Source organism: Brachycentrus maculatus, unplaced genomic scaffold (assembly GCF_059751285.1).
Source record: "Brachycentrus maculatus isolate JH-2025_06_01 unplaced genomic scaffold, ASM5975128v1 h1tg000405l, whole genome shotgun sequence".
Classification (NCBI taxonomy): Eukaryota; Metazoa; Arthropoda; class Insecta; order Trichoptera; family Brachycentridae; genus Brachycentrus; species Brachycentrus maculatus.
Genome location: NW_028281154.1, coordinates 447,679 through 465,000, shown reverse-complemented (window position 1 = coordinate 465,000; position 17,322 = coordinate 447,679). Strand labels below are relative to the sequence as shown.

The window sequence follows — 17,322 nt, the reverse complement described above, 5'->3', positions numbered from 1 at the left end:
CCTGCTATTGGCCTTATAGAAGCATAGAATGTCACCTGTTTGAAAGTTTGCCACTCCGTAGACCTGGAATATAGGTCAACCAAATCCGTATTTCCACATCGCGTCTGTATAATACCGTTATTGCGAGTGAAATAAATAGTGTTCTTGATTTGGTTATTATTTTAAGATCTTTCAAATAATATTTACGCTTTGTGAAGTGTTTACTTTTATTCGCGGTAGTATATTATTCAGAGTGTATTTTATTTCCCATTTTCTCATAAACTCATTTTCGCGGATTTTCTCAGCGAAGTCGAATTACATTTTTAAACTAATGTAATGTTTATTATAAATATTGTAAAAGAAGAAATTTTCCTAAATTCGAAAATTGGAGGGAAAAAATACTAAAAATAATTTATTATACCAGCAAGTTTTACTGATAAAAAAACTTCAGAAACATGGTACCTGGACTGTGGAACATAGGTTGAAAGTGTACTTGTGTAAAGTATGTCCCAAATAATTTCTCTTCATGTACACCTTTCAATGTACACCTTTCTTTGATTTGTAATTTTAAAGATCACATAATATTTAACAGATGAAAAATTCAAGATTTAAAAAAGTTAGTTTTCTTAGTAATATTTTATCATTTTTTGAATATTTCATACTTATAACATTCATAGGCCATGTAACCTAGATATTTTCAAATATCCCTTTTTTGAATGATATACATAGGTAGGTATCGGTATTTTATATACCTATTTATGTATGTATCTATTTTAAAATGTTCAATAATATTTTTAATGTAAATAAGTAGTAAAAGATTTATGTATTTATTGAAATGAGCCCTTTTTTATAGATAAATAGGTAATTTTTATATAGCAGTCATAATATTTGCAATTAAACCTAACTTAACCTTCCATTCCTTTTAAATTTCTTAGTTTTTTCTCTGTCATACATACATTTTCTAAACATGCATATATGAGATCGCATTTCAACAGAATTTACTCAGATTTCACCCTTCTAACGCCAATTCTATATTTCACATCCATACATCAATGTTGGCACTAGTACTACATTATTTTATTATTTATTCTTTTCGTTACATTCACTTTTCTTTCAATATCAGTATCCATTTTTTAACTCTTGGAAACATGCCTCCTAGATACATTAATTCTTGCACATGTTCCATTTTTCCGACATTCATTCATTCATTATGTAAACTCTTATTCTTTCTTTCAATATCCATAACCTTTGGGTTATTTTCTATCATAACCAACTCATTATCCATGTATTCATCATTTTATCCCCACTATATTTGCTTGCAAATCCTCCACGTTGCTCGCCAACAGTACAGTGCCATTTGCATACACCAAGCAGCTTAAATATTGGCTATCATCTCTCCAATTATGCAAGTTGAGGAAATTAGGAGTATATGTGAGCAGTGTGGTACCCCATCCTCCCTACCTGTCCCTGAAGTTAAGCAAAAAATGTTAATACAGTAAAACCCCCTAAAACATTGAGATAGGTACCGCATTATCAGGGGGAATCTTGATTCTTCTAAGTCTTTAACAAGAGTATTACTGCTTATTTTAGATTTTTTGTTAATGCATACACTTTAAATTTTAGTTTGTAATGTGTATGTTAATTATAAATAAATAAATTGAATTGAAATTGCATAAGTGGTTAATTTTTCAAATTGTATTTTTACATTTTAACCAGCGAAAATGACTGAAATTAGCCATTTAAAATTAAAATACAATTTAAAAAATTAACCCCCTACAACTTTCCAATTGATAAATGCGATACCTATCTCAACGTTACAGGGGGGTTTACTGTACACAGCAGGCGCGGTCCGTCCATACATGCTGTGGATGCACCGCATCCCTTGCATTTGCATACGAATAACACATTTCAGATATTTTGGATCTGTGATTATTGAGTTATGGAGCTTAATGGATATATGGAGATAATTTTATACGGTACCTAATTGTATCTTGTTCGTGGTCTAGCGTCTAGATGTGCATATTTCATATCTAGTAAGTACGAGTATAAACATTTGATGTCTAGAATCCCTTCTACAAAAAGTCACCGACCGCCACTGGTACACAGTAGCAGTCACAATCATAATTAAATTTGTAACAAACATTATACTCTCAATATTTTCTTCTCTTTTTCGTTTTCTTTTTCTAATGTTATCTAAATTGGGAGATTACAACAATGTAATTATTTGATATACATAATAGTTTTAAATAAAAAATTGTTCTTGCAGGCACGGAAAAAGAAAATGGTTAATCAAAAGCATTAGCGTGTTCGGAACTAAGCAGTGATGGTATGTCTGTCGCCGGAGATACAGAGGCTGATTCGGGCACCATATCGCCCCAACAAAACACACTCAACAATAATGATAAGGTATTAAGTTCATATATATTTTTTCACTGTTTCAAGGTTATTTCTCAGGCTATTGGTGTACCACCCTTTACCGGCAACAAAAGGTTATGATCATAATCCTTGTTTCAAAAAATCACATTAATTTTAATTACCTTAGACATGTTCATAACCATATGTACTATGGTTGTATTTAAGTACAAATTTGTAAAGCTTGATTATGTTAAAATAATGCATTTGGACCAGTCCGGGGTAATATTAAATAAATATGTCAGGGTACCAGTCCGGGGTAATAATAAATAAATATTTGGGTGGAAAATCAATAATATTTTTTTGACCCCCCCCTGGGAATCGAAACCAGGGACCTCCAGTACGGTAGCCGAGCGTGCTGACCATTACACTATGGATGCATTATGTGTACCCATGATGAAAGGTTCCAAAGGTATTATTTAGATAAAATTGTCAGATAAATTTCCAGATACTTTAGATAAATTAGTAATTTTTTTAGATACTTATATCATTTAGTCAAATCAATCGATTCTTGACTTAAAGTTTACTGGCAGTAACAAGACACTAGTTTAACAGGACTTTGCAGTCATAAACCAAGATTAAAAATGCATTTGAACTTTGCTTCGATAGCTGTTTATGCAGCAGTTTCAAAATATTTCCTAGCTTGCTATACAGTAGAATCTCGGGTTACAAACGCCATTAAAAAAATGCATTGATGTGAGAACAGATTTTTGTGTTGCAAACAAAATTTTAGCTTACGGGAAGTCACTTGTGGAATGAGATCTTGGTAGATTTCTGCTAAACAACCAATTAAATAAACTAAACAATTTTACAAATAAACTAAACAATTTTATCAAAGGAAATATATACATCAGACAGATGAAGTAAGAGAGAATGTTTCTAGCTCCTAGATCAACAATATGAATGCAAAATGGAGTGAGATGCCAAGTTTTATAAAAAAAAATACCACTCCAAAAAAGTATATTACAAATCGATTTAATAAAAGCATCAGTTTAAATTTAGGGAAAATGTAAACCTATTTGAAACTTTTTTTTTGTAAGATAAATTTTGATCAGCTTCACACATCTGATATTTAAGAGAAAGTCTCCATGCTAACAATTACATGTATGGTAAAAAAAAACATTAAATTAATTGAAGTTTGATTAAATTTAATAAATTAATACATTTGCGAGGAAATATTGAATGATAGGTTCCTAAATAACGATAAGTTATATTATATAAAATTTTGTTAATAATCCATTTTTGTAATATTGGAATACAATTCGCTCACTCCTTTCAACAATGTCATAAATCAAAAATCGTCAATTTTCAGTTGTGCATGTTTTCAGAATAACCAGAAAATGTACTATATCCCAGCAAAAGCAGCATAATTTTAACTTAATATTTACCCGCTACAGGGCAGAAAGTGTTGTTTTTGCATTTTGAAGAAAACGTATTGTTTATTTATTTTTTTAAATATACTAAACATTTTTCAAATAGATGTAAAACCTTCAGCTTTTACCTAAAAAGATCTGCTGCATAGTAAAAAGTTCAAAAAGTGGCTTGATATTTATTTTTAATACATTTTATTATATTCTTAAACTTTAAAAACGATCTCCTGAAATATCAAGTTTTTTGATATATGACGTTGTTGAAAGGAGTGAGCGAATTGTGTTTGTCTTTTCAATGACCTCAATTGCCTCAAAAAATTGCATTTGTAAAAGGAAGGAAGTTTTGCTGCACTCCAAAAATATTTTGTAAAAATAATATTACCGGCTTATATTTTAAATTAAATACCGATTCGTAATCAGGTCAGCGCCATATTATGTATTGCAACACTTGCTAACTTAGTAGGTTGAAGGTCATTTATTGCAGATAATCTTAGTGTCTTTATCTTCTTAGCCTAACAACTGCTGACATATGGTGTATCCTTAAAATAAACGAAGTTTACATTATTTCATAAATTTATCTTATAAATAATATGTTTTAGATCAACAATTATCTTTCCTTTTTATAATTTGTTGTACGCATATATGTCAGTGTCGGTTTATTAATTTTATGAGTTGATTTCGAGCATTATCTGGAGCAAATATTATCAAGTGTATCCTCAAAAGTATTAAATATGTATGCACAAGTAAAATGATCTTATTGGCCGTATCCCTCATTACTGACGATCTAACCTCTCAGCAATCTCTGATATGCCAGGTCTCTCCACCCTTCCATGTGAATAGTGGTGGAAAAGTGAGTTCTATAAATAAATTATAGAACTCTTAAAATTAATCTGATAACAGATTAAATACGTGTCAATTGAGGCCATTATATTATAGGCATGCACTAAGCATAGCATGTTTTTAAATTTTTTTAATATTTAAAAAAAAAACTATTAACCCGCAAAGCGTCTATTTTAGATGCTTGTCTGCAGGTACGATAGTAAGGATAGGGAAGGTAAATGTGAAAAATACACAAACACCCAGATCAATTGAAAATAAATCTTTCTTGAATTCATTTTGCAATTTGCGGGAATCGAACCCGCAATGCCAGTTTCGCAGTCGAGCGTCTACCCAACTCCGCCACGGCGCCTGTCGATTGATTCGGCATCAACTTTGTGGAATGACATGTCGATTATTATTATTTTTTAATTAAACACTTGTATAATACCACTTAATGGTTTGCTTTTCACCTGTAGATTAAAAAGTCTGTTAGTTTTCGAAACTGGTCGTGTGTAATGAAATTAAACTCATTAAGTGGTCTACAAATGTTTAATTTTTAAATAATGTTGGGTTTTCAGGAACCTTCGACGATCGCAAACTACAACTCAGGGGACGAATCGGAGCGGAGCGCCCCCCTGCGCTGCGGGTCGTGCGACACGTTCACTACCCTGAGCGGGCGCGTGCTGGCGGCGCACATGGCCCAGTGCCCCGGCAACAACAACAACAACACCATGGCGCCGGGCAGCAACGCCGCCCCCGCGGCCGACTCGCGCCCGCACCGCAAGCTCTTCGAGTGCGACGTCTGCAACATGAAGTTCTCCAACGGGGCCAACATGCGGCGACACAAGATGCGCCACACGGGAGTCAAGCCCTACGAGTGCCGGGTCTGCCAGAAGAGGTTCTTCCGGAAGGACCATCTCGCCGAGCATTTCACCACGCACACCAAGTCCTTACCCTACCACTGCCCCATCTGCAATCGGGGCTTCCAGCGACAAATCGCCATGCGTGCGCACTTCCAGAATGAGCACGTAGGACAACATGACTTAGTAAAGACGTGCCCGCTGTGCAGCTATAGAGCTCCCACGATGAAGAGTCTCCGAGTTCACTTCTTCAATAGGTGAGTTAATATCATTCATGGATTTGGCGTTTAATTTGTGGAACTCCATTTTAATTTATGTGTTAAATGTTAAATCAAACACTGATTTTTTGAGTCTACTAAATTGTATTTTATTGTTAAAAAAACCTATAAAAATATTTTTTGAGACAATTGTTCCACCTAGTTATGGCATTTTTAAACGAATGTGTTTAAAAAACATTACTTTTAAAATGCCATAACTAGGCAAAACAATTTACCCATTTTTAATTAAAGTTTTACTTGGTAAATACTACTTTTTCTTAAAATCTACTGTGACACGTGTTTCGATGCATTCCGCCACATTTTCAAACACCGTATTCAAACGGTGTTTGAAAATGATGCGGAATGCATCGAAACACGTGTCACAGTAGATTTTAAGAAATATTGGTGTTTACTAAGTAAAACATCAATTAAAATGCATAGATTTTACCACAAAGTGACTGCCGAATCAATAAATGAAACAATTTGCAATAAAATACAACTTAGTAGACACAAAAAATCAGTGTTTGATTTAACATTTGATACATGACTTAATATAAACTGTTTTGTATCTAGTTTCGTATATGTATACAGCCAGTATTCACCCGATGACAACTTACACTGTGTCTGTGTTTACTGTGTTTGATCTGTTGTATATTCAAACCTCCGTCTTTTATTGTCATTATCAGAGAGAAAATTATCAATATTTATGTTGATACATCAAGGAGCACCTTTGAATGAGTTTGTCTACTGACTAATTCACTTTACTACCTGATATGAACTTAACAGTTGATATTTTTCAGTAATATACGTCTGTTATTAAAAATCTGAAAAAAGCCTTTTACATATTTTTTTGTTGATAATTTCTATTTACATAAAGTATGAACTTTAGCCTCAGATTATGTCTCAGACTTTCCTTATTTCGTTCATCATTACATCATTTTAGTAAGTATTTCAGATTTTATTTTAATCACAGTTTTGTGATGAATTTCAAAATTTCATTTTTTCTATTTTCTATCTGTGTAGTTATTATTACTTTTTAATTCAATGAGATGTCCTATTCAAAGATATTTTTATCATATGCACTAAATGCGCCAAACCTGTTGAAAGTATAACCCATATAGCACATATCGCTCACTCCTTTCAAGAACGTCATAAATCAAAAATCAACAATTTTCAGTTGTGCATGTTTTCGGAATGCCCAGAAAATGTACTATATCCCAGCAAAAGTGGCATATTTGAAAATAATATTTACCCGCTACAGGGCAGAAAATGTTGTTTTTGCATTTTGAAGAAAAGGTATTGTATTAAATATTTTTAAATATTTTTCAAAAGGAGAAAAAACCTTCTGGTTTTACCTAAAAAGATCTGTTGCACAGTAAAAAGTTCAATAAGTGGCTTGATATTTATTTTTAATACATTGTGTTTTATTTTTAAACTTTAAAAACGATCTCCTGCAAAATCAAGTTTTTTGATTTATGACGTTCTTGAAAGGAGTGAGCGATATAGTCCGTACAAAAGTAAGATTAAGTGGATCATCACCCCCTGTTATCTTACCCTCATCCATTTAATAATAAAAATAATTTTCCCAATAAACTACCATCACTCCTTACTTCACTTTAAAAAAAATAAGAGATTTGTTTTTTAAGATAGTATTTTGTTAATACATTGTTTGCGGGAAAAGCTGATAAGCGTCTTTTACATACTGTTGGTAGAAAGCGGGAGACACTTATAAGCGTTTTATTTGCATTTTTGTTAACTTTTACGTGAGACGCCAAAAAACATTGTACAGATCGGGATTGGGTTTGCGATTTCTTGTGATTAGTATATGACCCTAATTAGTACACTAATTAGGGTCGGGATTGAGGAAAAAACTGCTTGACAACAATTCCCATTTCTTCTGTGTGTTTCTATTGGTCAGTTCAAGATTTTGTCACTTTATGCCGGGCAGACCTTGATTTTAATGGACTTTATGTTATCTTTTACAGTGAAAGGTTATGGCTCACTTTAATATACTTTATAATCCTTGTTATTGTTTAGATAAGAGTATTCAAATCCAACTTTATTTGTTAGACTTGTTTCAATACGAGGCAATTTTGTCACTCGTGCTCTAAGTGTACATTGATCTAAGATTTTTCTCCAGGCATGATGTAGTTTTATTTCCAAGATTTTGAGTGTTTCCAAATACTTGTTCACAAATCTGGATTATCTCCGCATTTTTGACACCTTAACATAGATGAAAAAGAATATGGATGTCTGGGCATTTACAGGGTTTACGACCATCATAAGCTTGGTTAAGTGATCACTTTAGACACGTGTAACATTCACAAATTCTTCCCATGATTGACAACCACACTACTCGGAACCCTTAGATATATTGATCAAACTCGTGACACAGTTCATGTGAGTTCACTACCGCCATCAATGTTGGAATAGGGAAATAGGGTTTATATTAAGCAAAGACTCTTTCTATTTGTGTCTATTGGTGGGGACTGATCAGAGCATTTTGTGGTAACGTAACATTCGCGTTGAGCATTCGACTTCGAATGTAGCACTTGAAATGCTGTATTGACTATACGAATGCTCGCATCGTAACGTGTTACGTTATAACGAAATGACTTCTGTCATTCCCCACCATAAGGTCCGAATCTCGGATTAAATTCACATACTTGAGCCCCGCCTGACAACATTATTTTCAATTTTTGTGTAGACTTCCCAGACTTCTTCATGTATGTTGAGATGTCAAAAATATTTTTATTTCCATTTAGACATGGTATCGACTTGGATAACCCCGGACCAGGCACGAATCCGGTGTCTCTGTTGGCTGCCGGGTTGACTTCCGGGGCCCTCTCGGTGGACGGATCCCTGGAGAACTCTCTCGGAGCCCTGGGCTCTCTGGGCCCCGGACTCTCGGTGTCCGTGGCGGCCAGTTACTCCGACAGTGGAGACAGTAATGGCGCTAGATCTACAGACAATGCCACACCTCCCATGCACTACCTGACGCCGCATGTAGAAATCTCCATGGCTGACAATAATGAAACATACTCTCCCGGACAATCCAACAATAGCCAAGGTGAGCTTCTTCTTCTTCAAACCCTTATCTGCACCCCAATGGTGCTACTTATGGTACATAGGGCACTGCTTCATATAAATGCAGTGTTATCGTTAACACATGAAGGAAAGATGATCAGCCCTCCGCTTCAAGTAATATTAAATAAATATTAGAGCGAAAAAGTCACTTTTATTTGTTTGACCCCCCCCCTGGGAATCGAACCCGGGACCTCCAGAACGGCAGTCAAGCGTGCTGACCATTACACTACAGAGGCGGAAAAGGTAAGGTAGAAATATTAAATTATTTGATTTGAGGATTTGGTATTTAATATGTAGAACTCTATTTTAATTTACATATTAAATATTAAAATCAAACTCTATTATTGCAGTCTACTAGGAATATTAAAAATGACTGTATCCTTTTCTCTTTCATTATTAATTCATTATTATTGACTCGTGTATGACGCCTATTTATTTTTACCTGGAAGGAGAGTTCCAGAATGCTAGAATGTTATTCTTTCATCATTAATCATAATGCATGAGAAAATGTTTGGAATTTTTGGGTAATTTGGTACTTTAATGATGTCATTAGATAACTTTCACTAATTTTCCTAACTGTATCCCATTGATCCACTACATTCCACAACTCCACTTACACACCATCCCCACTCAGACTAACAATTGCTTATTGAGCCATCTCTTCTCTTACTAATAATAAAATAATATAATAATGAAACCCTTATCCGCACCCCAATGGTGCATAGGGCACTGCTTCGTATAAACGCAGTGTTATCTTGATCGTTTACACATGAAGGAAAGGTGATCAGCCCTCCCTTTCAGGTACCAGTCCAGGGTAATATTAAATTTTGTCCGCCTCCGTAGTGTAATGGTCAGCACGCTCGGCTACCGTTTTGGAGGTCTCGGGTTCGATTCCCAGGGGGGGTCAAATAAATATAAGTGATTTTTACACTGTAATATTTATTTAATATTACCCTTGATCTACACTATAAGGCACCAAACATTATTTTCCATATAACTATATAAATACATTTAAATACATATACTGTACACATTCATTTAAAAATTTATAAACATAATTTTTTGCAAAGACCCACCATGCCACCTTGTGTGTCTTGTCAGTGGAGTTCTTTTTGAATACTTAAAAAAAAGTTTTTATCTATTTTAACCTAATATACTCACAAAAGAGAAAGTAAAAAAATATTTAAATTAAATGTAAAAGTATTTTACAATTTCTATAGAATTAACTCTTGAACTTTTACCCATTCCTTTATTTTGCCTTTGTTCCCTTATATGTACATATATTATTAAAATTTCACAACAAAAAAAGTTAAATCATTGAGTATTGTCCTGTTGTTTGAGTTTTTTTAATATCGGCTGCAATCTTTATTACATTGCTTAGTTAGTGACTTCATAATAATTAAAATAGATGTTAGCATGGCTCTGTGGGGTAATGGTTAGCGTCTTTGGCTGCCAAACATGAAGCACCAGGTTCGATTTTCAGTGAGGTCAAAATAGAAATAAATGTTTTTTTTTTTTACTTTTTTACCATGCCTTCTTGAGATTATATACATGTTTGAAAGGTAATAAATATATTTAAATTATTTTCAAATAATTGCAGTGATGAAAATATATTTTTGAAGTTTCAAAAAAAAAACTCTAACAAAAAAATCTCCATCACTAACACTGCACTGAATTAGAACATGCTTGTCGAGAAGTTCTTTAATGGTGTATAGGGCACAGCATCAAATTGATGATCATCATCATTTACACTGTGTTACTTGTCAATTACATAAGGCAATGTGATCAGTTCTGTGCTCCTGATTCTTGAATCTAGAAGCGGTAAATATTTGTAATCTTTTAGATGGCGTTAGTGAACGAGCTCTGGGTGAAACGCATTATTTATTGATTTGGAATTTAATTTGTAGAACTCTATATTTTAATGTATATATTAAATATTAAAATCAAACACTGATTTTTAGTGTCTTAGTAGACCCTAAAAATCAGTGTTTGCTTTTAATATTTAAAACGTAGAAAGACATAATGTTCATACAAGTTAGTATAAATTGGACTATTACAGCTAGTGAATGTAAGTTCTTTCAGTCCATATTCACCGTAAGGGTGCTTGTGCACTACACAGAATTTTACTGTCCATCAGTCCGGTTTTGAAAATGAAAGCGGCTACGACAGTTGACAAATGACGTGCCGGACGGTAAAATTCCGTGTAATTCCGTGTAGTGGACAAACGCCCTAAGGGTGCTTGTGCATTACACGGAATTTTTCTGTCCGGCAGTCCGGTTTTTTCAAATAACAGCGACTACGACAGTCTAACGTGATCGAGTTCGTGCGCACCGTGATCGCGTACCAATCGAGCGTACCGATTCGAAGAAAGATGGACAAAAGCACAAGCCGATTATACGTTTTATCATGCTAACCGGACTGCCGGACAGTACAATTCCGTGTAGTACACAAGTGCTTTAAGGGTTTACTTATTTCTTTACAAATAATGTATTTGCCTACCACTACGGGGAAACGGCGTGATGGTAGTATTAGTAATGTATTTGTATTTAAAATTACTGTTTTTTTCCCAGGGGCGACGGAGAATCGCTTGAACGGTTCCGGAGAAGGAGGTCCCAACTCTCCGCAGTCGGGAGACAGCTCGTGCAATGTGGCCAGCAGCTCCCACTGCAGCATGCCCTCTATGTCGGCGACCAGTATCACTCCGTCCATCAGCCTCATACCCATCAAGCAGGTAATGCCATATTGACACCACGAAGAAAATTAGTTATTATCTGTATCTGTTTTTTTTTTTATTTTGCTACTGAATACATAAATTTTTACTTATAAACTGGGAAGTGCTAGTGACATGTTGTTTCTTTCATTCCAATAAATGTGGTACAGTAAGTCCTCTACTTACGTGATTAATTCGTTCCAAAGGTTTTCGTGTAAGTCGAAAAAAAGATAGTTATGATTTTTTTAGATATATGGTATGTAATAATATGCGCTAGGTTCAAAGGATATGGTACATATCGCTCACTCCTTTCAAGAACGTCATAAATCAAAAATCAACAATTTTCAGTTGTACATGTCTTCGGAATGCCCAGAAAATGTACTATATCCCAGCAAAAGTGGCATATTTGAAAATAATATTTACCCGCTACAGGGGAAAAAATGTTGTTTTTGCATTTTGAAGAAAAGGTATTGTTTAATTATTTTTTTAAATGTATTGAATATTTTTCAAATGGAGAAAAAACCTTCTGGTTTTACCTAAAAAGATCTGTCGCACAGTAAAAAGTTCAAAAAGTGGCCTCATATTTATTTTTAATACACTGTATTATAATATTTAACATTAAAAAGGCTCTCCTGAAAAATCAAGTATTTTGATTTATGACGTTCTTGAAAGGAGTGAGCGATATGTGAAAACAGAATAGATCTACATGCATACATTTAATTCAGCATTATTTTTAGAAGTTATGAATCCGATTCTTACAAAATTATTTATGTGTACTATAAATACACAGTTACATTTAAGTTCAAGCCACTGATTTATTATTTATATTCCTCTATTTTTGGTAATTATAGTAGATTGGGTTGGTACCTTTTTTTACTTAGTATTTTTATTAAGTATCCTACCTCCAGACAAGCTTTTAAAGGCATTGTGGATTAATTCTTTTAAAAAATCATCTTTTTAAAAATGAAAATGTGGAAAGATTTTTTTTATTTCACTTTTAAAAAAAATTGTGTAAGTACGAATTCTTCAATTTTTTCAAACTCTTATCCGCACCCCAATGGTGCATAGGGCACTGCATTATATAAACACAGTGTTGTCTTGATCGTTAACACACGAAGGAAAGGTGATCAGCCCTCCGCTTCAGGTACCAGTCCAGGGTAATATTGAATGAATATTAGAGTGAAAAAATCACTTATATTTATTTTTGACCCCCCCTGAGAATCGAACACGGGACCTCCAGGACGGTAGCCGAGCGTGCTCACCATTACACTACGGAGGCGGACGTACGAATTCCAGTAAGTCAAAATTATGTAAGTAGAGGACTTACTGTATTACCATAATGAGAGAGCAAGACAACTAGACTAGTCGGCTTACGTTTGATTCGATTTCCGGCCTCTCATCTATCGGATGGCTGCCGTCAGTTGGCTTAGAGTCTATTTTTGGTTAGGAGTTTATTAACGCTTTTAAATCCAGGAACCGGGTTCGCACGACGAGTCGGCAGGCGGGGCGGAAGGCGCGGGGGAGGGGAGCGGCGCGGCGGGCGGCGCCGGCGAGGGCAAGCGCGGCTCGGGCGTGTCCAGCTCCCTGTCCTCGCTCATCAAGGTGTCCCCGCTCAAGTCCTTGCTGCGTGAGGATCTACGCCGACGCATCTCTGCCAGGGGCCGTGGCCGACATGCCGTAAGTTTTTAATAAATTAAATCTACTCTTCTAGAAGTACTTCTTCTTCTTCTCTAGTCTTCTGTTCTCCACCGCTGGATATAGGCCTTTTAAATATCCTTCTATTTCCTTCGGTCTGTTGCTGTTTGCAGACAGTTTCTGCCTCCCACAGCAGCTATGTCGTCGGACCATCTCGGCTGTCCAAACTTAAAATACAGTAAGGGACATTTTTTTTGTAGTACATTTTTTTTGCATTTTTGGACTTAGCAGATTCTACTTAGTCCGAAAATGCAAAAAAAACGTACTATGATAAAAATGTCCCTTACTGTGTTTTAAGTTTAGACAGCCAATCTCTTTTGGTGTCTTTCGACACCTCTTTTATTCTCCCAAGGTATCCATCTTAAAATTTTTGGGGTCCATCTTGTGGGTTCCTGTCTTGCAATATATTCCGCCCATTGCTTTATGAGTCTTGCCACGCGATCCATGATATCCTCTTTTTTAGTTCTGTTCCTGATATCTTAATTTCTTACTTTATCCATCGGGCTTAAACCAAGCATGGATCTTTCCATGGATCGCTGTGTGCGTTTGAGCTTCTCTGCATTTCTTTTTGTCAGAGCCATAGTCTCTTGTAAATATCTAGAAAAACTCATCAATTATAACCGCTGTAACAATATACAATCGTTCATTTCAGATAATATTGGTTTGCAGCTAGTCACGGTTATAAGCCTTTATTCCTTTCTCACTCTGCCTTTACATATTTTCGCTCAAAAGTCAAACACATTTATGTATCCAAAGTTTTATTTCTTTGTTTTAAAAATAATGCTTTAAATATTATTGTAAATACTGATGCTGAAACAATAAATAAAATCAATATTATTGCAATTAACGATTGTATTTAATCTGGGGCATGCACTGAGAAGAGAGAAGTACAAACTATTGCACCTAATCATAAAAGGCGAAAGAGAGGGTCGACGAGGTGTGGACAAAAGACAGATCTCTTGGCTCCGGAATATATTTGATTGTATCGGGATCAGGACTGTCAAGGTGCAGTTTAGAGCTGCCCAAGACAAGGGCAATTACTCTCAAGTGATAGTTGACGTCAGGAGGATCTGACATGATACAAACAGAAATTTAATATTAACATCACATTTATGTGTCATGTTTCTTCAGATCTGACTAATCTTTGTAGGAGATGGAGATTTCTAACGTATTTACTACTTTTAACCAATTTTGATAGTTATTTGCTGATTCGTACAATTAAAAAAATATATATATGTAGATATAAGTAATATAAAGATTGGAAAGATTGATAAAGACATAGAAAGGAGAGTGAATGCTGGGAACAGAGTGAATGGTGCACTAAAATCAGTTTTAGCAAATAAAAATCTATCAGCGGAAGCTAAACTGGCAGTACACAATGGAGTTCTGGTTCCAACCCTTATGTATGGAAGCGAAGCATGGAGTTGGCAAAAGAAGGATGAAAGCAGACTGAATGCAGTCGAAATGCGATCGCTCAGACGAATGTGTGGCAAAACGATGTTTGATAGATGTTCGAATGATGAAATAAGGAAAGAATGTAAGGCTGAGATAAGCATTATCGATAAAATTAAGAAAGGTGTGTTGAGATGGTTTGGACATGTGGAGCGTATGAGTGAAGAAAGAACGGTTAAACAAATTTATGAGGCGAATGTAGTTGGAAAAAGAAGCAGACCGAGGAAAACTTGGCACAATCAGGTATGTCAAATACTTGAAAGCGGCCGGGTCAGGAGTTGTAATAATCGTCGGGTATGTATGAGGAGATGCATAAATGTAGAAGAGGCAAAGAATGTATGCAAAGACAGAGTGGTGTGGCGTTCGATTCTCTCTGCCTACCCCTGCGGTAGTTATGGTTAGTTAGTTTATAAGTAATATATAGTGTTCTTTTGCGATGTGCAGTTTCTATAAGAATGCATATTTAAACATCAATGTATCATCAGTGGTATTTCACAATACACTCACTTGTAATATACATAATAAGTTCAGTCATAAGACAATTTTAAAAATCATTAACAACTATTAAAAAAATATTTTTTTTTAAGGATTATGTAAAAAAAAATGTTTCTGTTTATCATTTTTACGTCACATCTGAATACGGATACATATACTCGTACATCTCTAACCCTTATCCGTACCCAATAGACGCACCGTTATCTTAATCGTTAAATACATGTAGGAAAGGTGATCCGCTTAAAAAATATATTATTATTATAAAAAAATATTTTTGCTAATTTTTGTCTGCCTCCATAGTGTAATGGTCAGCACGCTCGGCAACCGTTCTGGAGGTCCCGGGTTCGATTCCCTAGGGGGGTAAAATAAATATAAGTAATTTTTTCACTGTAATATTTATTCAATATTACCCTGGACTGGTACCTGAAGCGGAGGGCTGATCACCTTTCCTTCATATGTAAAAGATCAAGATAACACTGCGTTTATATGACGCAGTGCCCTATGCACCATTGGGGTGCGGATAAGGGTTTAAAAAAATATATTAAACCAATGCATATTTCCCAGATGTCCCCGCGAGCGTCTCCGTCAGAGGGCGGCATGATCACGTCCACGCACGCGGAGCACGGCGGCGGGCTGCTCAACCCCGCCTCGCTCGTGTGCACCTTCTGCGCCATCTCCTTCCCCGACTCCACCCTCTACTTCCTGCACAAGGGCTGCCACTGCGACTCCAACCCCTGGAAGTGCAACATCTGCGGCGAGCAGTGCAACAACGTGTACGAGTTCAACTCTCACCTCCTTAGTAAAAGTCATCAGTAACTATTGACCCATCAGCCGATTCATTGTGTTGAACAACCCCGCCTTTGCTTGTCTGGGATCTACTATTAATGAAGATTTATCATTCGTGATAATTATCGGGTTTTATCACTGATCTTTTTGTCGACACAATTCTTATTAAACCTTTAAAGGTGGAGACTGACCAGAGCATTTCGTCGTAACGATGCAAGCATTCAGGCAGTCAGTACACCGAGCCGAGCACTCCATCCATAGTTTTGGATGCTCGGTGATGCTCGCCTCGAGCGATGTTACGACGAAATGCTCCGGTCAGTCTCCACCTTTAAGATTAAATGATGAAATAATGGATTTAACTTTCTATATTTCAAATGACAGGAGTTGTGTTGAACGACCCCGCCTTTGCTTATCTGGGATCTACTATTAATGAAGATTTATCATTTGTGATAATTATCGGGTATTATCACTGATCTTTCTATCGATACAATTCTTATTAAACCTTTGAGATAAAATGATGAAATAATGGATTTAACTTTCTATATTTCAAATGACAGGAATTGTGTTGAATGACCCCGCCTTTGCTTATCTGGGATCTACTATTAATGAAGATTTATCATTCGTGATAATTATCGTTTTTTATCACTGATCTTTTTGTCGATACAATTCTTATTAAACCTTTAAGATATAATGATGAAATAATGGATTTAACTTTCTATATTTCAAATGACGGGAATATACTGTAACGGGTCATCATTCATGAGTTTAAAAAAAAAATATCCGATTCCCTATTGCGATAATTGCAGTCTCTATAGCAGTGGCACATATGATTGGCCAAGGTGCATAGCGGGAAGAAAACTAAGCTGGTTTTTTATATTATGCAAATATCATCATAAAAGTTCATGTATAATGATGCAATTTACTTTAATTTTTCAATCAAATTTTTAAAAGAGAATCAATAAAAAAATATTTCATATGCTGAGTACATTAAATCCGGTATTGCTCCCAAGTTACATGATTTTTTTTAAAGTAACAGTTTGTTTGTAGGAAATTATATTTTTCTGTTAATTTTTCTATAATTTCTATGGTTGATCGAACACTAATATGAAAGTATAGTTTTATACAAATATCTAAAGATAATAGTTCCCAGATTGCGGTTGATTATATGAAACACTATTTCTACTCAAATCCAATTCTCGATGTATTATGATATTCTAAACCAAAGCATTTTTCAAAAGTCATCATACCAAAGGTAATAAACTTTTGAAAATATATTGACACAGTAGCTTTGTGTTTTAAAAAAATCTATTAAAAGAATATTAATTTAATATACCGGATATTGCCAAAACCATTCCATTTTAACTGACTGAATGAAGTGATTTTATAGGACAGAATATTTT

General features: G+C 35.0%; 1 protein-coding gene across 3 annotated transcripts in view; it reads left to right on the top strand.

Moving 5' to 3' along the window:
* Positions 1 to 16,889, top strand: part of LOC148302837 (uncharacterized) — a 17,315-nt gene extending 426 nt beyond the window's left edge. For 2 of the 3 annotated variants that reach the window (XM_088270965.1, XM_088270966.1), the window contains exons 2-7: positions 2,246 to 2,385; positions 5,159 to 5,697; positions 8,463 to 8,767; positions 11,355 to 11,515; positions 12,968 to 13,171; positions 15,701 to 16,889. In XM_088270965.1, coding sequence (XP_088127091.1) covers positions 2,308 to 2,385; positions 5,159 to 5,697; positions 8,463 to 8,767; positions 11,355 to 11,515; positions 12,968 to 13,171; positions 15,701 to 15,952 — 1,539 coding nt within the window. In that variant the 5' untranslated portion in view covers positions 2,246 to 2,307 and the 3' untranslated portion in view covers positions 15,953 to 16,889. The remainder of the gene's footprint in view (positions 1 to 2,245; positions 2,386 to 5,158; positions 5,698 to 8,462; positions 8,768 to 11,354; positions 11,516 to 12,967; positions 13,172 to 15,700) is intronic. The other variant, XR_015838575.1, reaches the window with a different exon arrangement.
* Positions 16,890 to 17,322: the final 433 nt, after the last annotated feature.